The sequence below is a fragment of the Wyeomyia smithii genome, chromosome 3, assembly GCF_029784165.1.
Source record: "Wyeomyia smithii strain HCP4-BCI-WySm-NY-G18 chromosome 3, ASM2978416v1, whole genome shotgun sequence".
In the NCBI taxonomy this organism is placed as follows: domain Eukaryota; kingdom Metazoa; phylum Arthropoda; class Insecta; order Diptera; family Culicidae; genus Wyeomyia; species Wyeomyia smithii.
Window position 1 is genome coordinate 122,016,079 of NC_073696.1, and position 27,913 is coordinate 122,043,991.

At 38.1% G+C, this 27,913-nt stretch overlaps 2 protein-coding genes across 8 annotated transcripts in view; one reads left to right on the plus strand and one right to left on the minus strand.

Moving 5' to 3' along the window:
* Positions 1 to 27,913, minus strand: part of LOC129726942 (uncharacterized) — a 289,022-nt gene that overhangs the window by 236,911 nt on the left and 24,198 nt on the right. Inside the window, exon 4 of one of the 7 annotated variants that reach the window (XM_055684240.1) lies at positions 10,265 to 10,326. The exons of 4 other annotated variants lie outside the window; for them this stretch is intronic. In XM_055684240.1, the coding sequence (XP_055540215.1) occupies positions 10,280 to 10,326 (47 nt within the window). In that variant the 3' untranslated portion in view covers positions 10,265 to 10,279. Of the gene's footprint in view, positions 1 to 10,264; positions 10,327 to 21,093; positions 21,712 to 27,913 lie in introns of those variants that run through there. 2 more of the 7 variants (XM_055684238.1, XM_055684239.1) reach the window with 2 other exon arrangements.
* The window catches only part of LOC129726936 (uncharacterized), a 187,299-nt gene that overhangs the window by 136,593 nt on the left and 22,793 nt on the right, over positions 1 to 27,913 (plus strand). The window contains exon 7 of the mRNA XM_055684215.1: positions 1,305 to 1,331. Coding sequence (XP_055540190.1) covers positions 1,307 to 1,331 — 25 coding nt within the window. The 5' untranslated portion in view covers positions 1,305 to 1,306. The remainder of the gene's footprint in view (positions 1 to 1,304; positions 1,332 to 27,913) is intronic.

Below are 27,913 nucleotides of genomic sequence, written 5' to 3' on the forward strand. Positions count from 1 at the left end.
CGGGTCCTTGAACGATCGCTTTTATGAGTATTTTGTTTTCAGTGCAAACGGGAACGTTTTTCCCAAAAAATGCACGTTTTGGGCGCTAAAAATTGCATTAAATTTTTTTTTTTTTTTTGCGGCAAAATGTAACTGTATGTTTCAAAAAGTGATCGTTTAAGAACCGGCGAATTTAATAACGAAAATTAAAAAAAAAAGATGAAGGAAATCGATTCAGTAATTTTCCCGCAATCAGGATCACGGCAAAGTCATTTTTCGGAAAACACTATTCCGAGATAATCGCGTGTAAAGTTTCAAGTTTAGCTAATGCGGCCGTGGCGAGGCGCGCTGCAAATCGCTCTAACTTTCTTCCCATTGCTCAGATCTTTATGAAAATTTGTGAAAATGTTCTCAAGATGTTGTATTTGCAGATAATGCAATAAATTTTTTATCTGTTTTTTGAAAACTAAAAAGGTATATAACCCCTTATGTACATTTTTATTACAGCATATGTGAATGGTGTTGGTGTGAATTCTTTTTACAAGTTACACCCGAACCATACAACCTTAACGATGGTGAAATATTGAAGTTCAGTAAATAATATTACCGATAACAAGCAAAGAATAAAATATCGAATAATTAAAACATAATGTTTCCCTTTAATTCTACAGCAAACTTTTGTGGTAGAACTGAATGGAAGCAATGCCTATTCTCAATATGTAATTCCATTCCACTGAAACGCTCAATAAGAAATTCATTAATATACAAAAGAAACCATGAAGTTGATTGAATGAATTTTAAAGTCTACAAACTTGGTAAGGGAACAACCATAAATGACGTAGCATTCTAGGGATGAGGGGGGGTTTGCAGTTTCGTGACGAAATGTGACGAGGGGAAAGGTGTTAGGTTGAGCCAAACTACGTAGCAAATATAAAACTAAGAAAAAAATTGGATTTTATCAATGTTTTGTTTGTTTAGGGTCATTTTTATACTTTTTTGTATTTTCTTGTTCATTTGTGATACAAAATATGTTTTTCAAAATGAATTTGCAGAAAAAAAAATGTCTAGGGGGGAGGGGGGTAGTTATAAAGCTACGTAATTATCTAAAGGGAAGTCTGACTTTGTGACGAAATGCTACGAAGGGGGAGGAGGGAGTCAAAAAAACCTAAAAAAAAAGCTACGTCATTTATGCATGCTCCCTAATTGGTTTTCTGTGGTGCAAACATCGGATGAGAATAATCTATATATCAATTTATGGAATGAATGACGCTTTATATTAAGCATTAAATTTGATTCAAGTTATTTTTATTTTTATTTCATTTCAGGTATGTCTCAAGCACACATCAATATAGGTATGTAAAGTAGTTGGATCAAAGGTCACAATAAATTTTCTTAGAAGCTTCCAACAATTTGGTTGAGAAATTTCTCATAAACTGTTGTGGATAGTAACGTAGAAAAGTTCATTTTTTTAATTGATGAATTATTCTAATTCTATGGTAGTCTATGTGAAAATTATGCGGCAATTGGACTTCAATAATGTTTTTATTTTTAAAGCAAAAGGTTACTTACCTTGCTGTACCAACTTTGAGAGTTCTATTTGTAAATTCTTTGTTTTGTATTATGTAGGGAAACTGACGGCTAAGTCAGGCCGTATGTATTGTCGGCCCACACAATTGTGTAGGAAAAAAAAGGTCATAGAATATAACCTAATTCGAAGTAATTCCTATGTAACTCAGTTTTTTTGTTAGGGAATTAGAATTACGTTGTCCATTGATGAGAACTTTTGTAATATAGCTCAGGTCAGGCAATATATAACTAGGTTTGTTTGTTCTGTTTTTTCTTTTATTTTTCATAGCATATGCGATGTTGACATTAGGTTGGGAGTGATAAGACAACGAATTTTACGTTTAAAGAGAAAGAGAGAGAGAAAAGATTTTGTTCTAGTCACTCTAGTACTAGTGTGGGCTCGTTCGAAAAGGGATATATTTTCTTTTGTTCCACTTAAGGAACAAAAAAATACATGAAATATAATAGTTATTAGATTTAGAGTTCGAATACATATATGGTCGCACTGTTCGTGTGCGAATTTTTCTATCCCTTTTGTCCCCATACAGTCAACGACAATATGTATTAAACCCTCGACAATCGTGTGCCAGTGATTATAAACCTTTTTCTGCTCATGCACCCCTTTTGATAATTCGCATGAGCGTTTACTTCCCTAAGCGCACCATGAAGGCGAAGCTGTAGTAAATAAAAAATATAAACCTTTCTAAACTTATTTTTTCAAAAAGTGTCGTGTCTTAGTCGATTTCAAAATATGTAATATAACAATTGCATTGTGAATTTCACCTTAATGCTGCATGAACATTTTCGGTCAAAATCTTGATCCTTCGAACTGTTTTTGTCACAGCACACCTCATGTCATCCTCGATGTCCAGTTCCAGTCTGTTACGGTGTTTCGTTTTCATTTGCAACACTACAGAAAATCTAAATTCACATAAATACTTCGACATGAATGGCAACAAGAATCATTACGGTAATTCCGTGATATTTGGAAAAGAATCACTCAGCGTGGCCCACAAATCGCACGGTGATTTTTCTTCGCATAACTTCTTCGGCATAGATTCATTTTGCAGGTCAATTAGCTCATCCCGAAATCGATCAGAAACTTTTGTCACTGCCAGTAGGAAAGAGTTTCGGACTAAGTCCAGATCTTGTTCTTTGATGTCATGTGATGTGACGTGTAAGTTTTGAATTTAACCCATACGATGAGTTTGGAAGTGATTTGTGGAGTGAACAGACATTTTTTCCGTTGAATATTTTTCAGTTTATTATTTTCGGATAAAATAGTGTTACAAAAAATCAACGGCATTGGTTGATTGTCTAGTTTGTTGGAGTTGATTTTCACCAAAAGCCTCCAACATTCCATATCTAACTATGAGGAAACAGCCGATATTAGGCAAAATAAAGGTCGGTGCATGGAGATCGAGCTAAGAAGTGGTGCCTTTGGACACTTAAGAAGCAAACATCTGAACCTGAGGCAGGAACTTCAGAAGCCCTTCTCAAAAGATCTTGAAGTCGCCTCAAGGAGAAGGTACCGCAACAGGAACCAAGGATACTGAGTGTACAACAGGTTTTTTCTACAACTACCTATATCCAGGCTGAGTGATGCTCGACAGACGGATATGATCGATTAGGGTCGCACAAAAAGGGATGAATGGAAAGGATCTGGATCGCTTTAGAACTGGTGAGAGCGTTCATTTTTTAGTTTAATTTTTCACTATGATTATTAGGGTGGGGAAAAGTGATCGATTTCCAGAACCAAGTTTTTTTTTGTTCCTTTTGGGGTCCCAAACAACCCCCAACTTACCTGAAGTCGATTGGTTGTGTCTCCGCTTGGCGCATTGCATTTCAGATTTGTATGAGAATTAATATGGGAAAACCTACTTTTTTGCATTTGCCTTTCTAGAGAGCTCAATAATGCTCTAATAATGCACTACATTATGTTAAAGTATAGTATTTTAGATGCCCAACATCTTTGCAAAAGACACTGAAGAGCTGGAGTGTCCCTAAGAAGAGCTATAGTTGTTCAAAGTTGAGTATGTCAATTTAAATGCAGAAAATCTTGTTTTTTGCCAACATTGGCAGTGTACCGGCGTCGGTAGGATTCCCATCAGAAGAACCCTGTCGTAACGAGTTTATACACTCAGCTGGATCAAGCAAACAAATTGAGGTCAATATTCAAAGCGTAGGTAGAATCTACAACATGTTTCAGAGGTTATTTCTGATGGAAGTCTGACTGATGCCGGTACACTGGCAGTGTTGGCAGAAAAAATGATTTGCAACATAAATTTCAACATACTCAACTTTGAACAGCTCTAGCATTTTTGGGCACACCCTGGCTCTTTAGTGTCTTCGACCAAGTTGTTAGGCATCAAAAAACCTACCATTTGAAGTTATGAAACCTATGGTTTGAGCCATTTTGAGCTCTTTAGAATGGAAAATGCGAAAAGGTTGGTTTTTCCATACAAAGCTCCATATAGATTTGAAATGCAATACGCCAAGCGGAGACAAAACCAATCGACTTCAAATAAATTCAGGATTGTTTGGGGCCCCGGATGGAACAGAAAAATCTTGGTTCTGGCTTTCTGCTATCAAGTTTCGTTTTTTTCATATAACGATTCCCCACCCTAATGATTATGTTTAATATGAATGCATTGCGGACGCTGGATTCCTGCAGATCTGTATCGCGCTGTATCGCGTAGTTTGTAGAATTTATTAATACCGACACTCAGGAAGCTAAATGACAAATTAAAAAATTTTCCCTAGACTTCCGAGTTCAGCAAATCAAGCTAAGTCGACCATGATTATCAGTTTAGTCTACGGCTTTGCTTGTACATATTGCATGCAACGGATTCAGATTCATAATACAGTTCGAGATTGTACATCCGCGCGCGTCACTAAAACAAATTTTCGTTCACATAGTATACAACGGCAAATCCTTAAATTATCTTACCTAATCTTACTAAAACAAACATCGGTTTCGATCGCGCAACAGGCTTCCTAATATTCAAATTTTTATTTCGGTTAATATAGTGAGCAGAGCTGAGCCCTTTCCTTTTAATATAATTCCTATCCTGTGATACTCGTAGGGATGCAGTGGTACCCGCGGTCTCTAAACAAAACGAGTATTATCATCCCTTTCCTTCCCTAGTAGTACCGCCTTTTGGTCGTGGCCGGCGTTGTTATTGGTCAGTGGTAAAAGTATGAGCTAGTGAAATTGCACAATGAGAATGTAATGCTAGTCCCAAGCACCATTCATCTGTTTTTTTTTGCGATTTTGTTGGTTCGGCCTATCACGGAGTGCAACTACGGGCAGTCTACCTATGCTAAGCTAAGCTTTTTTTTCCTAATAGTAACAAAGAGAATTACTTGCGTTTTCCAACGACATAAATGTGATTACGTCTTTAATCAGTGATTTTTAGATTTTTTAGTAAAACAGTCGCCCTTGATTTGTATCAATCCGAAACAATAAAAATACCGGTTTTAACCGGTTTTCTATTCCATGAATACCGAAATACCGGTTTCTAGAAAAGTCGGTAACACCGACCACCCTAAATTATTCTCGGGCTCCCTCCTCCCTTCTCCCTACTTGGCCTTTCCCACACGCCGGATTCCAGGAAAATAAAACTTTTCCAGGCAGTTCTAATTGCCGAAGAGTAGAAGAATTTATATACAGGCGTGTAGAAGGAAAGGTAAAATTATAAAAATCCACGGTGACAAAACACGGTGACGTTACAGTCGTTAGAGATGCAGCGGTTAATTTGGTATCTGACAACAACGAATGAAGCACTTCCTTCTTACCTTCCCTAACTGACCCCTAATTGAAGCTGGTGCCGTTATCAGTCTGTACAAAACGTAAGCTACTGAATTGTTGTACATTGAGGATGGAAAATAATCTCAAAATAACCAACTTAAGGTGCTTCTTTGTGCAACTTCATTGGCTTAGATCCATCACGGAAAAGTTACTACGAAATGTGCGGTCGTCCAAACTCCAGTTAAAGGCTGAAGGGTATACATGGGTATAATAATGCAAGCATATAATTTACTCTCAATAGTGATACTAATAACAGTGTGGAATACAGCAGTCACTCGGGCGATATCACAACAGGTCAGATTTCTGGTAGTAGTGACTGGTCTATAAATGAAGTACACATCGTAAAACTGTTACAGTTAGGCAGGGAATCTTCAGGAATAAAAGGGAAAGACGTCTACTCTTGCTTGAGGTTGAACTAGTAATGAGAAAATTTTATTTTTCATTTGGTTGCTATACAAACTACATAACAACCAATTGCTAAGAGCTTTATGATGTTGCACTCCATCAAGGCGATGGTTGCCTAGATCCGTCAACAAAAACTGATATTGTTACTTGGGCTAACTTGGTCCTTAAATTCTCTGTATCATGTTCGAGCATAGTGAAGCTGTAGAAGCTCAAGTTCTAAACCTCAGAATAATTTTAGCATTTGAACCAATATTAACCTTAATTAGAAATACAGGGGAATAATTTTTGGTCTTTCAACAACTAGAATATGATAGAAGAACGTAGTACGAGGCTCTCCGAATGACTAAATTCAATTCCCAGAGAACAGCTCTGAATCGAAGTAGTTCTTTGAGAAAAATGAGAACAAAGAAAAAAGTTCTCACCTTAGGACTCCGACATAATACATAATCTGGATCGACTGGGGTCAATTCAGGGGAAAACACCCTGGTATCTTCAGGATTGGTGATTGGCCGGTAATAACTACACGATGGACCCAGGTTCAACATTCGGTATACTACCGGTTGCCCTCCAGAAGGAAAAAAACACACTCTTAGTATATATTGCTCTCAAATATATTTCCTAATTCATATTCCTTTCAGAGAGCGAGTAATGGCGCTATAACCATGAGCAAAAATGCTAGGACTAGAGTTAGTACTCAACCGTAACCGTAACAGTTGAAGCGAGTAAAGGCGCTATATCCTTGGTTTCTAAACCCGGACATAAGGAGGAAATACCTATGTTCCATCCCAGGAGATTGGTCAACAAAGGAGTGTACTTTCTTAGCTTTGTCACTCCCAACGAATTATATTACTTCTTACATACGGATCGGTTGGTACGGATTGTCCCCGTTCTTAGATAATATTGTATTATATTGCGCTACACAGTAGGCCTGGCCGTTGACAAGAAAAATGTATGGAAACCATTTTTTTTAAATGGTGGATATCATTTTCCAGGATCCTTTCAGGTACTGGCTGTGTTAGTGTACCCGATCAGAAGAGCAAAACAAAAAAATTACAAAATTCTATCAACGCGAGATACAAATAACATATTTTGATACAATTTTGTAGTTTTCCATATAATTTTGATAAAAAAATTGAATCTGAATGTGTTATTATAACAAAACCTGAAATGAAGTAGTTCTGAAACAAGTCTAACTACTTTGTCGTTTTTATCAAAACCTGTTGTTTCTAACAATTTTTGTCATTATATTGTTCTATTTACTATCTTATTTTGTTAGAAAACACATTAGTAACAAATTTTGATATGTGTTTGATACTAGTAGAATCATTTCTGGTATAATTTCTGTTATTTTAACACCTAACGGGATCAAATTGAAAACACAGCCTGCAAGGTTTTTCCCATAACAAACTAACAGCTTCTGTTACATTTTTGTTTTTTCTTTCTGATCGGGTAGACTAGACTAGACTAGACTAGAAGTGATTTGTGGAGTGAACATTGTTAATCGCAAAAGCGAATTACGAGTGCAATTTTCCCACTCGTAATTTCCCCCTCCAACGGCCTAAGACGGACTAAGACTTCCCCACTGCTTGAAAACCGCTGGTGTATACAAAGGCGCATCTTACATACCTACAGAAATGACATCACTAGTACAGTCATACCTCGATATAAGGCAACTTTATTTCTATTTTCGTTACGTTATATCGAGTTGCGCAAAAAAAATTTTTTTTAATTTATGCAAGAATGTTAATGGTTACTCACAGATGCGCGAAAACCTATTTGCCATAACCTGTCAGTATTTTCAAACCTTTCTTATGCCCATTTAGAAATATTTTCAGAAGCAAAAACATTTTTTTTTTCAATTGATACAAGGGTTACTCAAAGATGCGTGAAAACCTATTTCCCATCACCTATTAGTTTTTTTAAGCCATTCTTATGCCCATTTAGGACAATTTTCACATTGGTTTCATTGGTTTTAAAATTTACTACAGATATTTTTTGAAGCAATTAATACCCCAAAAACAGTTCATTTATGTATCATTTGTTTTCAATTTCAATACAACTTAAAAAGTTACGTATCAAGGTATGACATGAATTTGCTTTGGAGCACGCAGAACTGATGGCGTCAGGATTGTACTTATGCTTTGAACCAAAAGATACCCAAAACGCAAATGGGTTAACAAAACTGGAACTGTGAAATTGATTTTCTACAATTAAATTCAGAAGCTTTGTTTATCTTTTCGTAACTTTTTATTAACAATAGATGAAAGGAGAAAAATATGATAAAAACTAACAGGTAAAACTCAACCATTTACTAAAGGAGAATGGCAGTTTGAATCATAACAATTGACATAGACTACCAACAACTGGTAAAAAATTATATCCACGATAAGACAAACTAACACAACTAACAACTAACAGTGCGTTAGTTTTAGCATAAATATGAAATGGACCCTGACATTTTTCTTCATTTTTATAGTGGATACTTTAGCAAAAACAACCTAACATATCACGCGAGCACATAGTTTCTTCTAGAAAGTTGCGCATAGCTTGTTTGCGTTTAACAGAAAATCACTGTCGCTGGAAGGTTACAGCTGGAACGGGCTGTAATTTTTTTTTTTGCAGAAAAGGCAACACTCTATCGAAACAAGGTTTATCATTTTTAATAAGCCATGTTGTGCTGTACTGGTAACGGACCGTCATTGGTTCAGTTATTCCATTAGTGAAATCATTCTGCTGTAGCAAGGCGGTACAAATACAGACTGGCGATCGAAATGAAAATAAAAGTTTGCCACAAAATGAATTAAAGATTAGAGCGGACGGCTAATTGTAAGTTTCGGTTCAGCGATTGACATAAAAAAAAATAAAATTGAGTAATAAAACAATCTATAGACATAATACACTTTTGCTTGCGCGAATTGGCAGTAAGCCGCTTATACTAGAGCTATTACATCACCATTAAAAAGTAGAATGGTTTTTACCATTTTTAAGATCACACCTTTCAACGTCATCCGAGAAAAAAAAAACGCTGAAAGACACTTGACGAGCCAATTAGACCATTTGCGGAATTATAGTAGTAAAAGTGAACGTTTCTGCCAATTGGTACTGAAAGTACGAAAATAAGGCATTCCTACCACTATTACAAGATGCGAGTTTGAGTAGCACTAGAGTTTGTAACAATGGCGGATATGAAGTTCCGTCACCACACGCGATAGCGACAGAAACACGTGTCTGCAAATTCGTTTTAAACACTTTTCCACTTTCTTTGACTATCCTTGGGCTCAGTGTGGCATAAAATTGCCGTAGACACAAAACTGATGAAAATGAGCTGGCTCTAGTCGGTACAGATACAAAGTGTGAAGGAAAAACCTCAAATAATTGCGCGTACTTTCCTAAACAACATTAAATATGCATTGTTTTTCGCGAACGACTGTGTTTACTTTCGGTCGTAATGTTTCGTGGGAGACGTGCAACCAACTATATATCATTATTATAGGATCAGCGGTTTTCCAATTTGCATTTTCGCGATATACATATCCACTACCTTGTGGGTATCTATGATAAATGCTTCATTTTTTTTGCTGTTTACGTGCAGCGGATCTTAATATGAGAGAAACTACCAAGGTGTGAACAGATACAAATATTCACCATTTATGGCTTGCAATGCATATAAATGAGATATTAAGGAAATAAATGACATGTTTGTAGAAATGAATACGGGGTTTGTACAGAATATTGATCTGTTTTTTTTTTCCCTGCGGAGTTGGTTGCACAACGGGGTTTATTATGGAAGCCGAAATCGTAAGTTGCGTAAAGCGTTTTGTGTGAAATTTGGCCACCGAATTACTGATCGCTAAATCGCGAAATTTGAAGGAGGTAACAAATATACTTACGCGCATGTATGTCTATAGGTTACCTCACAGAAATAAAAAAGGCTCTAAATATCCTGTGCTGTCACTTTTTTCGATATCTGCAGTTAACGATTATTAAAAATTTCGCCCATCTGTTAGCAAAGATTAGTGCCGACTCCTGGTTACCGGTGCCTACCACCACTGCTCATAATCATGTTAATTCATTACAAATTTTGTTGGATGAATTTAGTTTGTCTTCTATTAAAAATAAAAACTATACGTTCTGAGATGCAGTTCCAAATAAAAACATGCAAGTTCTGATCGAAACAATAATTAAACTGAAAACACACAACAAATTCTACAACTATCGTTGTTTCATGTGTCCATAGCTCACTTTGAAACCCGTACAAACACTCGATGCCCCTTTGTGAACGATTATTGCTAAATGCAGCATACTCCGACTCATTCCAATTATGCCGATTGTTCGCCTAGATCAATCATAAACCCACATGATTTGCAATACTGTGTATACACCACCCGACTCTATCTCTATTCACTCTCCGGAGTGACTTAAATAAATAAGCAAATAGTGTTCATTTTAACCACGGAAAACCACAAGTAGCAGATGAGAGGAAAAACATCCAACAAAGGGCATCCGAGGGACCGACCCTCACCAGACGTTGCTCGTAGAGAAAGGGACGGCTGGCGAAGCTTGACCTGAAAACAAACATACAAACGAATTTCACTGGAAATAAGAAATTAATGCCTTTCCGGGTTAACAGAATCTCACTATTATTGATACTGTAAGCAAAAACGAATGAACTGCATCAACTGCTTGATACGATCTAGACTGTGTTTGCTTATGCCAGGGAAAAAAGTTCAAAACAAAACGTAATAAATGTTACATGCTATAAAGCGGTCCGATATTGCTTTGCTGTGAAGATTTATAAGCCCGAATCCAGTTTTTTGTCTTACCTCTTCTAGTACTACCATACAACCAACGCGTGACGTTTTGAAAAGGAATGAACCTAAGAAATATTGCCAGATGTGTAGATGTTTTGAGTTACAGAAATTTTTACTTTATCTGGCATAAAGACCCCTAAACATTCTCAAAGCTCACAGTTCTCCCAATTGTGTTTTAAACTATAATATGGTTTCAAATTTTAAAAGAAATATTTGCGGCATGATTTATCAAACAGTTGGATTTAAAAATAGTTACCTGCTTGACTTTAATTTCATGGCGAGGGGTCGTTAACGACAGGCACGGAACAGCCCAAACTCAGTCCTTCGAAGGAAGAAGCGCCAGCGAGAGGACCGAGATCGCGTAGCGATGGAAGAGCTGTACCAAGCTAACGACACTCGGAAGTTCTACGAGAAGCTGAACAGCTCCCGCAAAGGCTTTGTGCCGCAAGCCGATATATGCAGAAGCTTGGACGGCAACCTCCTTACAGACGAGTGTGAGGTGATCGAAAGGTGGAGGCAGCACTTCGACGAGCATCTAAACGGCGATGCAGTAGAGCGCGAGGACGGTATGGCAACTGATCTTGGTGCACAAGCAGAAGACATCAAAATTCCAGCCCCCGATCTTCTGGAGGAGATTGGTCGGCTGAAAAACAATAAAGCTGCTGGAGTGGGCCAACTTCCCAGCGAGCTATTGAAATACGGTGGAGAAACACTGGCTAGAGCCGTGCACTGGGTCATTGTAAAGGTTTGGGAGGAAGAACGAGTACCGGAGGAGTGGATGGAGGGTATTGTGTGTCCCATCTACAAAAAGGGCGACAAACTGGAGTGCTGCAATTACCGAGCAATCACTCTGTTGAACGCCGCCTACAAGGTACTCTCCCAAATACTTTGCCGTCGACTATCACCATTTGCGAAGCAGTTCGTGGGGCACTACCAGGCGGGACTCATGGGTGCGCGCGCCACCACGGATCAGATATTCGCGGTTCGGCAGGTTATGCAGAAATGCCGCGAATATAACGTGCCCACACATCATTTGTTCATCGATTTTAAATCGGCGTGCGACACAATCGATCGGGACAAGCAATGGCAAATTATGCACGACTACGAATTTCCGGACAAACTGACGCGGTTGGTCAAAGCAACGATGGATCGAGTGATGTGTGTAGTTCGAGTTTCGGGGGCACTCTCGAGCCCCTTCGAAACCCGAAGAGGTCTAAGGCAAGGTGCTGGTCTCTCGTGCCTACTGTTTAACATTGCCCTGGAAGGTGTCATTAGAAGAGCGGGGATTAACACAAGTGGCACGATATTCCAAAAGTCGGTTCAACTGTTTGGTTTCGCCGACTATATCGACATTGTGGCTCGGACCTTTGTGAAGATGGCGGATACGTACATCGGACTAAAGGCTGAAGCCAAACGGATTGGACTGGTCATCAATGCATCGAAGACGAAGTACATTAAAGTCGCTTTTTACGCGGGGGATACGTGCCGCGTAAAAAAAACCGCATAAAAAACCGCGTAAATTCCGGAATCCGCGTAAAAAAACCGCGTAAATTCCGGAATCCGCGTAAAAAAAAACAATCGTTAATTTTGCATTCCGAGTGAAGGGAAACCGAAATACGGGCAAAAAAATACCGCGTAAATTCCGGAATCCGCGTAAAAAAACCGCGTAAATTCCGGAATCCGCGTAAAAAAAACCGCGTTAAAAGCGACCTTAATGTACATGAAAAGAAGGGGTTCACGAGAGGACAGTGCCAACCTCCCACCTCGAGTTCAAATTGGTGGTGATGAAATCGAGGTGGTTGATGAGTTCGTGTATCCGGGCTCACTGGTAACTGCCGACAACGATACCAGCAGAAAAATTCAACGGCGCATTATGGTAGGAAATCGTGCATACTTTGGTCTCCGGAGGACGCTCCGATCGAGTAGAATTCGTCGCCGCACCAAGTTAACCGTAGTCCTCTACGTGCATGAGAAATGGACTATGCTTGTGGAAGACAACGCGCCCTTGCGGTTTTCGAGCGGAAGGTTTTGCGTACCATCTTCGGTGGACTGCAGATGAAAAACGGAGTATGGAGAAGGCGAATGAACCACGAACTGCAGAAGCTGCTTGGAGAGCCATCTATCGTCCACACCGCTAAGATAGGCAGGTTGCGGTGGGCTGGACATGTTGTAAGGATGTCAGACGACAGCCCGGTAAAGATGGTTCTTGAAACCAATCCGTCAGGGACGAGACGGAGAGGTGCACAGCGGGTAAGGTGGATCGATCAGGTGGAAGACGACCTGCGGACTCTACGCAGACTGCAGAGCTGGCGAACTGCAGCCATGGACCGAGTGAAATGGAGACGACTTTAACGTACAAAAAAGGCCACACCACGGCTTGGGACTGTTTGGTAAGGTAAGGTAAGCTCGTTAACGATCCACTGCTGAATCCAGAATACCGTGTTCAAGCAAAATCTCTCATAACTCGTTGCGCTTAACTGAATCGTACGCCGCATTGAAATCCATAAACAGATAGTGAGTCTGAGAGTTAATTTCTCTGAGCTTGTCAAGTATTTGACGCAATGTAAACATTTGATCCGTTTTAGATCGTCCATACCGAAAACCACACTGGTACTATCCAACAAAGGCTTCATGCAACTGACTCAATCTATGAAACTCCGAGAGAGAGTTTTGTATGCATAATTGGGGAATGTTATGCCTTAAAACTTTCTCTCTCAGGCGGTCTCGAGGTACGACGCTGGCCTAACATTCCAGTCGTCTTAAGCTCGAGTCTCGGCTTGTGAAAGGCTGTTAGTGTCAGTAGGATCGTAGCGCTAGCCCCGCAATTATCCTGTACACTAATCAGTTGGCTGCGAAGTCTGTGTATAAATAAACAGAAGGTCGAGCTCCGAATCGGAATGTAGCACCCAAGGCTTTGCTTATGCCTAAGAACTCTTAATTAGGGACTCTTGCTACTTTTCCAGTAGTGGGCAAATGTCGCTAGCCAGGTTCTTTCTACTATGGGGTTTATTTATGTGTTGACATGACAGTGGAACTACTTTCGATTTTCTGGATCGGTTTTTAGTACCTAAAACAGTTTTTGGTAAATAGCTCGTAGACGCGTTTTGATTCTGGAAATTTTTGAAAAAAAACCTGCTCTCGTCACAGTAAAACGAATTTAGAATACAAAAATTTACAGTACTTTGTATTATTGAACAATAGTGTGATTACGGGTGACCGATATAATGTCCCGATTCGAATTTATTTTTGAATTGTTCGTAGTAAAAGATTTTAGGCATACTGCCTTACAAGCGCGATGTCTAGTTTCGCAACGGAACTACCGATTTTAGTTAGCGAGAACCCATATTTTATAGTCATCCGCTCCGAATCAGACGTTGTTATATTCCGCCCAATAAGGGAAAACAGACACAAACGGAAACCCTATCTTAATTAGCATACGATAAAAGCTTCCCACAAAAAAGAGTTTTTGGTTCATTTGGCAAGCTAGTTTAGTGTAGAGTTTGCACAAACACCTAATTAAAATTAATCTTTTACTTGTTAGAAGGTGCTAACCAATAGACGAGTTGGCACGTGTTCTTTGAGACTATTCTTAGGTGATTAACGAGTGACAACTAAAAATTTGGATATTTTTGTACTGCTGTAGAAGAAATGGATGAACTCAAAGAAAAATTGTTTTATTCCTCATGAAGCTACATTTATTATGAACTAAAAAAATATATAAAAGATTTGAGAAAGGACCTCCGACGAAGCTTTCTTATGATGCCGGAACAAGCGTGTTGTATGGTCTTCACGTCCACTTTTCGAATGCATCTCTTGATTCTACCAATCAATCGTTTGCAGTTCGGTGATCTCCTGTTATTTATGCACCAAAGAAACTCAAAATACCAAAGAAATCTTCGATTAGACTACATCGGGGTAGATTCGTTGGGTTGCGTATTTGGGGTTTTTGTTTTTTCGACGTAATGTGATGATATTTATCTGGCCAACACACTTTACGGTATGGTGTTTTGGAAGAAATGGAATCATAATTTTGTTCAAATATTTTTTCTGGTATATATTTTGATTGATGGCTAAGCCACTATGCTTGAACCATGATTTAGACAAAAAGTAAAAAATCCATTTCTGTCCAATACTTTGGCCAGTTCTCCACTACCTTCCTGACGGATTATTGTTGAGGTTTGCAGTAAATTATACACAGTCGAAACCAGAAAATTTTCGCTTTCAAAATGGTTCACCGTGAACTTTTCGCCAAAATTGTTGTGCAGTTCATAGCAAACCGTACAATGCACTTGCGGAATGTTCCTTATTTCGACGCCATTTTGAACAGAACTGAGTATTCATAAACAAAACAAAAAATGCAACAATAGGGGAGAGAGAGAGCTTTCATCAGGGTGGCCACTTTACCGGGAAAAACGAGGGAAGCGGGAAAAAGCCGGGAATTTCAAATAACTGGGAAAAAATACAGAAAAAACCGAGAATTTAGTCTTAACGTCGGAAAAATCATTCTCCTTCATGTCTGCCGTTCCATTTGTTCAACAGTTTCTGAGCAAATGTCAACATGAAAACAACATATATTGTCAGATTTTCGAAGAAGTCAAAATGTAATTAGCGTCGCGGGAGGTGTATTGAAACTTCTTGTGAATAGTGTTCGACATCGCATCGGGTAGAATCCGGTCAAAAGCCAGATAGGACCGGAAACTTCGAGTCTCGATACATACTCAAAAGAGAACATATATGAAATATTTTTAACAAACTGCGTTCTTCTGTCATGTTGCAGAAACTAGGTCAATATCTGCTGAATTTTTTCGTTAATAATATAAATAATCAAGACTCTGTTATTTTCAACTTTCTCCACATTAAGTGTTTCGCAGAAAAAAAGAAGTTCGTTATATGCTGTGTTCGACCTTTTGACTACTGGATTTTGTTGGGAAAAGACCCTTGAAGAGCTATTTGCTAAAGACTTATCAGATTTTTTTCTATATCAAAAACAAACAGTATCTAATAATATTTTTTTCAAATTGTTTATTCAGAGTGTCAGTTGAATTTATTTTGCGGACTATGAGAAAATTTCTTATACAGTTATACCTCGATTATAGGCACCCTCGATTATACGCACCCTCGATTTTACGTACTTCGATTTTACGCACATTTTACCTCGATTTCAACTACGCTTTTGCCAAAAATATTTTTATTTCAATTTTTTTATTGAATTATGCATATTGCAGGATTCTATATATTAGACATCGTTCACAAGTAATGGGCTGTCTATATAGACTGGTAAATCTGCCGAAAATTAGGAGACAGTAACAAAAACACCACTTCTGGGAAACAGCGAACTACTTTACAGTTGTGAACGTTGTATAATGTCGTACGGATACAACCTCTGTTGGAGTAAATTAATAACACTTTTATATAAAACGTCTACTGTTGCAAAATAGAGGAGCTGTTTTCAATAGATGTCGACGTTATGTGGGTAGAAGAATGTGTGGTCATACTAATACTCACACATATACTCACATACACACACATGCACACAATTACACATATACATACACACAGACATATATGCACACATACATACATGCATATACACATGTATACACACGTACACACACGCCCATATTTATTGTTATAAGTAATTTTTTTCAAGCATTTTTCAAATCTTTTGGACCCATTAGAGAACGTCTATTGACCACGTAACGCAAATAATTACCTCCTTCGACCCCCCCTCCCCCTCCCATGTCACTCTCTTATTTAAATCTTTTTTTTTGTACGTTTTTTTTAACGTTAAATTTTTTAACCCCCCTTTCGAACGTTACGTAATAATTTGATGTTCCCTTACAAGTTTTTGATCACGAAAACTAATTTTGGACTACAAAAAATATTAAAAATCTTGCTTCGATTTTACGCACAATTCGATTTTACCCACATTCCAAAAACGAGAATGTGCGTAAAATCGAGGTATACCTGTACTAGAGTGGGGAATCGTTATATGGAAAAAACAAAACTTGATAGCAGAAAGCCAGAACCAAGTTTTTTTGTTCTATTTGGGGCCCCAAGTAACCCTGAATTTATTGGAAGTCGATTGGTTTTGTTTCCGCTTGGCGCATTGCATTTTAAATTTATATGGAGATTTGTATGGAAAAACCAACTTTTTTGCAATTTCCATTCTAAAGAGCTAAAAATGGCCCAAACCACAGCTTTCATGACTTCAAATGGTAGGTTTTTTGATGCCAAACAACTTTGCCGAAGACACTAAAGAGCTAGGGTGTGCCAAAAAAATACTAGAGCTGTTGAAAGTCTCAACTTGTCGAAATGTCGAAATTTATGTTGCAAATCTTATTTTCTGCCAACACTGTCAGTGGCGTCAGTCAGATTTCCATCAGAAGTAACCTCTGAAACAGGTTGTAAATTCTATTTACGCCTAGAATATTAACCTGAATTTGTTTGCTTGGTCTGACTCAGTGTATAAACTCGTTACGACAGATTACTTCTGATGGGAATCCTACTGACGCCGGTACATTGGTAATGTTGGCATAAAATAAGATTTTCTGCATTTAAATCGACATACTCCTCTTTGAACAGCTATAGCTCTTCTTAGGGATATTCTAGCTCTTCAGTGTCTTCTGCAAAGTTGTTAGGCATCTAGAATACTATACTTTAACATAATGTAGTGCATTATTAGAGCATTATTGAGCTCTCTAGAAAGGTAAATGCAAAAAAGTAGGTTTTCCAATATAAATTTTCATACAAATTTGAAATGCAAAGGATCCAAAAAAACTTGGTTCTGGAAAATCGATCACTTTTCCCCACCCTAACCTGTACATTCCATTGACCCCGGCTCGAAAATTTTGTAGGTCCCAGAAGTCGAAGTTTTTCGGGAAAAAAATTTGTTTTGAAAGAACAGATCTCATCGTTTCATGCATTTTGCAAAATGCATCTTGACAGTTTCATGTGCATTTTTTTATTGGTCACTCTGAGGCTCTTCTTTCCAAAGTCCGCTTGAAATTTTGCCTGAGGACATTTTTCGAGAAGACCAAATTTCTATGCCCCAACTCTTAAATTTATCCAATGCATTTCATTGTCATCCTAATACAGAAGCACTGCAAGCTCGAGAGTAGGTTGACAGAGAAAGAAGCAGAAGGAAGCAAGAATGCGCGAGAAGGCGAAGATTGTCAACGATTTGGAGATAAAGAGGGCGAAAATTGGGCAGCAGATCACTATGAAGGTACTTGCCAACGTCGACGAACAGCTAAAAATGATGAAGGAGAAACGTTTTTCTTAGTTTTGTAACACTATTTTTGCAAGGCATAAATAAGCATGTGAAAATTGATTTTTTCTCATATGTTTTAAAAATAAAACAACGGGAAATTTTATTTATCATCATCGGGAAAACCGGGAAATCGAAAATTGATATTGAGTGGCCACCATATTCATATGCACACTCTCATTTCTCCTTGAATGTCTTTGTTGTGAAGTAAAAGAGCTTTAAAAAATCCAAATTTTAAGGTGTCACCCGATAAAAACGGTACGAAAGTGACGCAAAAATGACCTCGACAATAACGACACTCAGGAAGATTTGAAAACATTCAACTTAGTTATCTGATTTTTCTCTAGAGAATAATTTATATGGAAAAAGTAAAAAATCAGTAAGTAATTTACTGTTATCATTTATTCATGTTATTTATTGAGATTAAGATGGGTTGTGGTATTTGTACTACAACGCTACAATTCCTGCAAACCTACATGAAATAGGAAAAAAATTACCAAAATTAAAATCCTTCTACAGATGTCTAACTCAAGTATTACATTGTGCATACCAGAAAAGAAACAAATCATCGACTGCATGCTGCATGCTGTAGCCCGCCCAAATTTTCCTACATTGTATCACACTTTGGCGACGCGAGAAGCTGTGGGATTTCGCCACATGCATAAAGAGAACATAACAAATTGTCAGTGCAGGCGTAACTTTGGCTATATCCAACACGACGTGCACTGTTTCGTTGTCCGAAAGCAATCGTAAATCAAATACATGTTCGCCTTTTCTCACTGCCGCACATTGGATGGCATTCATAACTGCTCCCGGATTATTGCACTCGCACTGTCGCAGCCGTTAAACGAAATTTACTACTGACTGTCCTCGATAAATTTACAGTCCAAACAAGAATCATTAAAATACTCAAGAGGCGCAATTAAATTCTAATTGCCACAATTCACATTCTGCTGGCCCCAGTCCTGGTGATGCGGAAGAGTGGTTGTCAATTTATGGGAAGCATCAATAATTCGGACAGTTCAGGCGGTCAGTAGAATTTGGACATAAAAAATCACGTTTATATGTTTTATAGAAATAAAAAACACTTTTTCCAATATAAAGTTTATTATTTTTACATGATTTTGTAATGTTACATTTTATAGCATTCAATAGCATAGCAGTCACTTTCTAATCAATTTTCATTATTTTGCCACTGCCAGTATGCACAGACTTAGTTAAACACCGTGACTAAGTGCGCAAATGCTGGTTTATCGCAAGACTATGGATAGCATGAAGAATTGTTTTTACTATGAATAAAAAAGACACATAATTTTTAACTTAAACTGTTTCTCCATTGCTCCATTGATATCAATGTCCGCACACAACTGTACGGTATGGTCATGCTGCCGATGTGCTTTCGCCTTTCGCACCGTGAGGACCTTTTTGCTGGTCGCAAGATAAGTTCGAGAAACAAGTTTTTTTTTATTTGCAAAAAAAAAAATTGATTGCAAATACATAAAAAACATAACAAAATTATGGTATAGCTATGTACGATAACAGCAATTTTCAAAATTTTCAAAGGTTTGTTCCACTTAGTATTTGACCGTTTCCTTTTATTTACTGCAGCGCCTCTAGTTGTTGTACCGATAAACTAATGACAGCGTTTTGATCTGGAAGGTTTGTTTATTTAGTGGTGAAAAAAAAGAAAAATTTAAATAGATGGATCGCAAGAGACGAGAAAAAAATGTGCTCGCCTACGTTGAAAACCCAACATGGGCAGGAGGAATGATCGCCAAGGCTCTAAAACTACCGAAATTGACTGTGAATACCGTGCTTAACCGTTATTGGGACACTTTGACAGTAGAGCACGCTAAACAAACCAAACTTCGAAGTGAAACATTGTTCCGGTAACTATTAGCGAAGGTCATCAGGGCGTCCTGGGGTTTCCCTCCGTGATTTGGCGAAAAGGTTAAATGCAGCACGCTGAAACAGAACCTGGTTTCCACAACCTGAGTAAAAGAGCTATACGAGCAAGGCCTGATAGAGTAAAACGGCTGTCTTTTGATGGACGATGAAACATACGTCAAAATGAACTTTGGACAAATCCCGGGTCGAAAATTTTACTTTGCAAAGCATGAAGCTCCAGGTAAGTTTAAATTTGTTTTCGCGGATAAATTCGCCCACAAGATGATGATTCGGCAAGCCATCTGTAGATGTGGAAAGAAGACAAAAGTTTTCATCACTGGAGTAACCATGAATCGACAAGTTTACAAGAAGAAGTGTCTTCAGGAGATAGTATTGCCCTTCATACAGTCATACGAAGGCCCCGTGAAGTTCTGGCCCGAACCGGCTAGCTGCCACTACGCCCGGGATGTATTGGAATGATACAAGCAGAATAATATTGATGTTATCGAAAAAAGGATTGATTCACCAAGCTGTTCACAGTTTCATCCCATAGAAAGATATTGGGCAATAGTCGTACATTGAAGAAGTGTGGCGAATCGATAAAAACATCATCTGATATGGCGAAGTGGTGGAAAAATACCCGATACGGTTGATGTTGTCATTGTGTAGCAATTGATGAGAGGTATTCGACGAAAATTTTTTTAATCATGTCACAAATATCCTGTACATTTCAGATATCCAACAACACATGCATCATAATATCAGTACAGTTGCATAAAAATATTAGTAGGGTAAGGAACGGATTAAGCAGCAGCGCCTATTTTAATCAGTAGCAGAAAACAGGCCTCAAACGCCTGCTTTTTGATCAATATCAACAGTTTCAATGATGTAAACGAAAACTTTGATTGTCTAGCTGTCTTACGAATACAAGAAATACAGTTAATCACAAATAAATCTATGAACAAACATCATTTGGAACAATTCGACCTATATTGCAGCCATTCAGGAGCCACTTCGGGTGTTGCAAAAAAACGCCTGCAAAAGAGATGAAAACTGCTTAAAATAGGTTCGGGGTGACTGGGATAGTGTCCCTCGATTGGTAACTTTAATTGATTATTGTTAAAGTTTGCTAACTTAGTTTTACAATCTAAAAACAAGTTTTAACAGAGAAAAAGATAGAGAACAGACGGATATACTTCTGTTTGAATTTCACCCAACACATTTCGAGTATTTCGTCTGAATACACAGGCGGTGCCTAAAGCTGCTTAGAATATGTTCTCTACCCTATTTAAAATCTTCCCCTTCTAAATCACATGCTTGTTTCAGTTTCTCAAGAATTACCAAATTGAAAAAAAAACGTAGTCCTGCATCACAAAACACAATGGTAGTTATTTTTTGTTCACACATTTATTTGACACGGCACATACAATGCTAGTTGACATAAAGGCAATATCATTTGATTACGGCTGTAGTGCGACTATCCTCCATTACAAACTAATAAATTTTATGACCAATCTTACGACTATTATAAATTCAATCGATTAGTTTCCATCGTTTTCAGCCCTCTTGTGATGTTTTTGCGTTGTAAAATCTATAAATTTCAAACAGTTATTCCCATCCGAAAAGTATGTTAGGCACACAGCTTGCTGCTGTCAATTATCGAGAATGTTGGACAAACGAGAAATGATTGCATGTTGGCATCCTTTCTTAGATTTTATTGCATTTCACCTCCGTCTTCGGGGCGTATGTAAAATCATGCGCGCTCTGTAAGTGGGTTGATTGATTGATTTGTTCTTCCTTCTGCGCTACAAACAACTCGTAAAAGGTTGAATCACCACTGGATTCAAATAGCTAATTCGATTTATATTGTACAGGGTCGTGATACTGCTGGATTGATTAGCAGGAATGGCTCGCAGCTGCGTTTCTACTATTCTGATACCCCTCTCTGCCTTTTGGTACTCTGTGGTGAGCTGTCATATATACTGCAAGAAAATAGATTATCTGTCAGTCTTTCAAAGCTGTGTCACGAATCGTAGTGTCTTTGATAACATCGTACAGTTGAGCACATCAACTGATCTATGGTCGAAAATCGACCGTTTTTGATTTGAATAAAACTTTGTGCACAGAATGCTTTTCACAGTTGGACACATTCTTTAGGCCCATGAATTATTTTCTAATACAATCATTCTATGTCAAAATGTATACCCCCTACATTTTGACATAGAATGATTGTATAGAAAACCTGTCTGCAAATGAGAAGCAGCGAATAAATATTGTTTTTTGTTTTTTCAAAAAAATATACACCGTTAAACAATGTTCTTTTTGATAAAAATTGGAAATTACACTAAATTTTGATTTAGTTTTTGATTTTATTTAATTTATGATGTCAAAGTTGGAGTTGCTTGTTGCTTTTTATAACCATAAAACGAATATAGTTTTTAATGAAAAAAACTTTTATTGATCTAACTAAAATGTCATACCAATTACACCTTGGTTCAAATACAGTGCAAATCTACCATATTCGGGAACCCTTAAACCAATCATGTGTTATAAAATAAGCACAGCAAAATTTCGTCATACGTGTCTATGACACAGTTTTTGCATACAAAACAGAGATTGACAATTCAATACACGCCACCAATGGGCATCCGAATTCCACTCGCAGGCTCACCAAAATAAAGGAGCAATAGCGAATAAAGCACATAAATCACTTCATCATCGATCACACACCACAGGGTCAAAACAAATCGAGCAAAACTTTCTCTTTCGTTGCAAATTCACTTTGTAGGCGGTGATGTGACAACTCATGCGAATCGCTTTGCAATGTCGCAAGTGCCGGTAATAGAAAAGAAGGTTTCGAGTGCGAACAAAAAAAGCGCCAGATAGATTGTCAACATGTGAAAATTGGGCATAAGTACTTACCACCACAGAAAAACGCATGGAATTTTTAGGACAAATTTTGTGACTTATAAATGAAAGTAATATTAATGAAGGTAATCTCCCACAGAAATTTCGAACTGAGCTGCTGGTCGCATATAAGAATCCCGACTTGAGAGAGACGGTGTCAATATCAAACGACTCCGTAGGTCATGATTCAACTTCGCTTCACTAGAGACTTATACATTGAAAATTATGCTTACAAATAACTACATTTTCTCATAAATTTTGTGGGCTATTTTCATCAAATTAGTTGCGGAAAAATTAGTATTTTATTTAGACCTAGTTTAAACCCTAACCAACAAGTTTTCGGAAATTTTTGGCGAATATTACTTTGCAGTGCTGCTAGAACGAAGGTCTCAACAAGATGGCAAGGTGAAAGTGATTCACTTTATTTATGTCATCAAACTCAAACCAGTTTTTATTTCTCTTAGGAATCGATTTCAATAACATTTATAAGCAGTAAAAGTTACAATGTACTTAGTTGAGCTCAAATCTTTTACCTTTGGGTTTGATAACCGCCCGTTAAAGCTTTTCGAAGTCATTGCAAGCCGCACGCACAACTTCGTTCGGCATTTCGTCCTAAATGGTCTTAATTCACCAAACGTTTTTTAAATGTGTCCAAACTCAAATGCCTAACCTCGTCCAACTTTCCTAGCATATCTAAACATATAGAAATGCAGCTCTGTCTGTCTGTCTGTCTGATTCATATAGGCTTGGAAACTACCGAACCTATCGGCGTGAAATTTTGTATATAGGGGTTTTAGGGGCCAGGAAAGGTGACTAAGATAGTTCGACACCCCTCCCTCTTCTGCAAAGGAGGGGTCCCATACAAATGAAACACAAATTTCTGCACATCTCGAAAACTAACCAAGCAAATGGAACCAAATTTGGCATGTGGATGTTTTTACGAGTAGCAAATATGTCCATGTTGATTCGACACCGTTCCCTCTTCTTAAAAGGGAGGGGTCCCATACAAATGAAACACTAATTTCGGCACATCTCGAGAACTAACCAAGTACATAGAACCAAATTTGGTAGAGGAATGTTTTTAAGGGTAACAAATATATTCATAATGGTTTGACACCCCTCCCTCTTCTACAAGGGAGGGGTCCCATACAAATGAAACACGAATTTCGCACAACTCGAGCACCAATCAACCAAATACAACAATATTTGGTATGTGAATGTTTTTAGAGGTAACAAGTATGTCCATAGTGGTTCGACTCCCCTCCCTCTTCTGTGAGGGAGGGGTTCATAACAAATGAAACACAAATTTCTGCTTATCTCGAGAACTAACCAACTAAATGGAACCAAGTTTGGCAGGTGATTGTTTTTAGGGGTAACAAATATGTCCATAATGGTTTGACACCCCTCTCTCTTCTATAAGGGAGGGGTCCCATACAAATGAAACTCAAATTACGCACAGCTCGAAAACCAATCAAGCGAATATAACCAAATTTGGCAGATGAATGTTTTTAGGTGTAACAAACATGTCCATAATGTTTCGACACCCTTCCTTCTTCTGGCATGTCTCCAAATACCATTTCGAAATCCAAGATGGCGACTTCCAGTTTCTGAAAAATAGCGGCAAATGACCAAATACCACCAAACATAGGCATTTCCGGAATTGTTATGATGCACTGAAGCCACAAGTCGACCTCAGACAACCAGGGCTTCGAAAAATCCTTTTCTATAAAGACGCTTGAACGTTTTCTCGGTCCGTTACAAGCTTTCCTTTTTGTGCGATCCTTCGCTCAATTTCAACTTGTACCTGCAGCACGTTCAATTTCAACGAACGGTTGAAAGCAGAGCGAATAAGAAACGAGCTGCGTGCAACGTTGCTTTCCGCAAAAGGACCGCCGCTTCGGCGTTCAAGTCCGCCGTACAATCTTCTGTCGGCAGTCACGTACCATTTTTCGTTTGCGTTCATGATCGACCAAAAAAAACAGTCAATCAGTTTGAAGCATTCTTACGTTTGAGGCTCATGTGCTGGTGGTATACTGTTGCACCTACAGTGCCAATTTTTACTAACCGAGACCTCATTCGTAATGAATTAACCAACGCTTACTTCAATCATCTGCGTCGAATATCGCTTAGCAGTAGAGTTTGTGAGTGATATTCAATATAGTCATCATTCAAGCCACGTGGTAATGGCTTTATGAGTAAGATAGTTTTTCTCACAACATCGGCGGGGAAGAAGATAGGGTAGAACAGGGCTAGTTGGTTACGGGGTTAGTTGGTCAATGAGGATATCTTCAAATCAACGCATCGAAAAAATTGTTTTTTTTTTCACATATCATTTATATAAAAAAAATTGTGTTATGTGGGTGATATAATCAGATAAGCAAAGAAACTAAATGACAAAATAAAGTGCAGTTGTGCAAATTGTGATTTTAACAAATGTTTATCGTTGTCCGTCGGTTTTTAAATAAAGAATAATAAACACCCGTTTTCAAATGACAATTCGCTCATTAACAGATTTTGAGCAGGTTTAAGCAAGAACTCAATTAAAAATACGAAGGACAACGATAAAAATTTCTCAAAAACCACGTTTTGCTCAGAAAATTACTCTCTTTCAGCTGATCTATAACAATCAGAAAACCATAAAAACGTTAGAATTGCGGAAACCATCAATGTAATTTCAACCATCAATGTAATTTCAACGTATACACCAAAGTCGCTTTTTACGCGGGGGATACGTGCCGCGTAAAAGGAAACCGCGTAAAAAATAATCGCGTAAATTCCTGAATCTACGTGAAAAAACGCGTAAATTCCGGATTCTGAAATGAAAAAATACGGAATCCGTGTAAGAAAAAAACACCGCGTAAATTCCGGAATCTGCGTAAAAAACCGCGTAATTTCCGGAATCCACGTAAAATGACCACATAAAAAACCTGCGTAAAAAACTGCAAAAAAGCGACCTTAGTGAACTTTTCGTCAAGCAAGGGAGAGTAACACTTTTTCATCCAATAATGAGTAGCTTTTGCGAACGTCTAAGCGAAAAACTGAAAACGATTTGACTTCCGCCTAAATGCTACAGACTGCCGTTAATGCATTGGTAAAGGAAAACTGAATTGTCCTTTCGAAATAAAAGTTGTAACTTTACCCCACTCGCTGATCAACTTCTACCCTACCTGAGGAGCTAATTGGCCAATCTGTCAACCGCTCAAAAAACATAAAATACACTCAAGCCTTTTAACGTGTATTACGGAATTTACGCAGATTTCAGAACTTACGCTGTTTTTTATGCAAATTTCAGAATTTACGCGTTTTTAACGCGGATTTCGGAATTTACACGTTTTTTTACCCCAATTTACGATATCAGAGTTTTCACGGTTTTTTTACCCGAATTTCGGTATTAATCCACGCGGTTTTTTACTCGGACTTCGGAATTTACGCGGTTTCAGAAATTTCTCGTTTTTTACGCGAATTTTGGATATCACCAGTTTATTTACTCAGACTTCGGAATTCACGTGAAGTTTTACGCAGATCTTACAATTAACGCCATTTTTTACCCGTATTTCGGAACTTACGAGTTTTTCACGCGGATTTTCTCCGCGCTACGTGTCTCCTCGTAAAAAAAACTTTAGCGTAAAAAAAACTTTAGTGTAGTTCATATTTTCGCATAATACAGCCATATCTCGGTAGAAGGCAACCTCGATTCAACGTAACTCGGTATAACGTAACTTTTTAAGATGTATTGATATTGAATATAAATGATATAGCAACTGTTTTTGGGGTATAAATTGCTTCGAAAATATGTAGCAAGTTTTGAAACCAATGAAACCAATGTGAAAGTCACAAAAAAGGCATAAGAAAGATTTTGAAATACTAATGGGTGATGGGATTAGGTTTCCACGCATCCTTCAGTAACAATTCACAGTCTTGCATCAACTATTTTTTTGTTGTTGGAATTTTCTCTAAAGAAAGGCATAAGAAAGGTTTCAAATCGGTATAAAGTAATGGAACATTTTTACCTACCTAAGTACCGATTTATGCATTAGTCATATGTTACACAAATTTCAAAGTTCTATTCCAATCCAATCCGACATACAAAAACAAATACGAAAACAAACACAAAACGAAACAGTAAGAATGATACCAACCACCCTCATTCACTTCGTGTCTTGCACGTACACATAATCGGAGAGTGAACGTAATTAACGAGCGTTGCTATAGCGAATGACCGCCACCTAGAAACTAAAAAAAACGATCAACTTTACTTTGACTGTTTTTTCTCTGGGCGATCGCTTGACTATATCGAGCAGTCAAGTTGACTGCGGAAGGCGTTCGCATTCGTGTTTTAACAGTCAACTTGCGATCCTTTGAAAAGCACTGCAGACAACATTTCGAATTGTAAGATGGCGACTTCCGGTGTCTGGAAAACAGCCGAAAATGATCAAATACCACTCGATATGAGCGTTTCTTTAATCAGATTGACGGTCGGAGGCCAGCAATTGATCCCAAATGCCATTTTGAAATTCAAGATGGCAACTTTCGGTTTCCGAAAAACAGCGGCAAATGACCAAATACCACCCAATATGGGTGTTTTCGGAATTGTTATGACGCACTGAAGCCACAAATCGACATCAGACAACATTTTGAGTTGTAAGATGGCGACTTCCGGTGTCTGTAAAACAGTCGAAAATGATCAAATACCATTCAATATGAGCGTTTCTTCAACCAAATTGACGCTCGGAGGCCGAAAATTGTTCCCAAATACCATTTTGAAATCTAAGATGGCGACTTCCGGTTTCCGAAAAACAGCGGCAAATGACCAAATATCCCTCAATATGCGTATTTGCGGAATTGCTATGATGCACTGAAGCCAAAAATCGACCTCAGACAACATTTTAGTTGTAAAATGGCGACTTCCGGTGTCTGGGAAACAGCCGAAAATGTCCAAATACCACCCAATATGAGTGTTTCTTCAACCAGATTGACGCTCGGAGGCCAAAAAATTGTCTCCTAATGCCATTTTGAAATCCAAGACGGCGACTTACGGTTTCTGAAAAACAGTGGCAAATGACCAAATACCACCCAATATGGGTATTTCCGGGATTTTTATGACGCACTGAAGCCACAAATCGACCTCAAACAATATTTTGAATTGTAAGATGGCGACTTCCGGTGTCCGGAAAACAGCCTAAAGTGACCAAATACCATCCAATACGAGTATCTCTGGAACGAGAATGAAGCTGAAAATTGACCCAGGCACCATTATGAATTGTAAGATGGCAACTT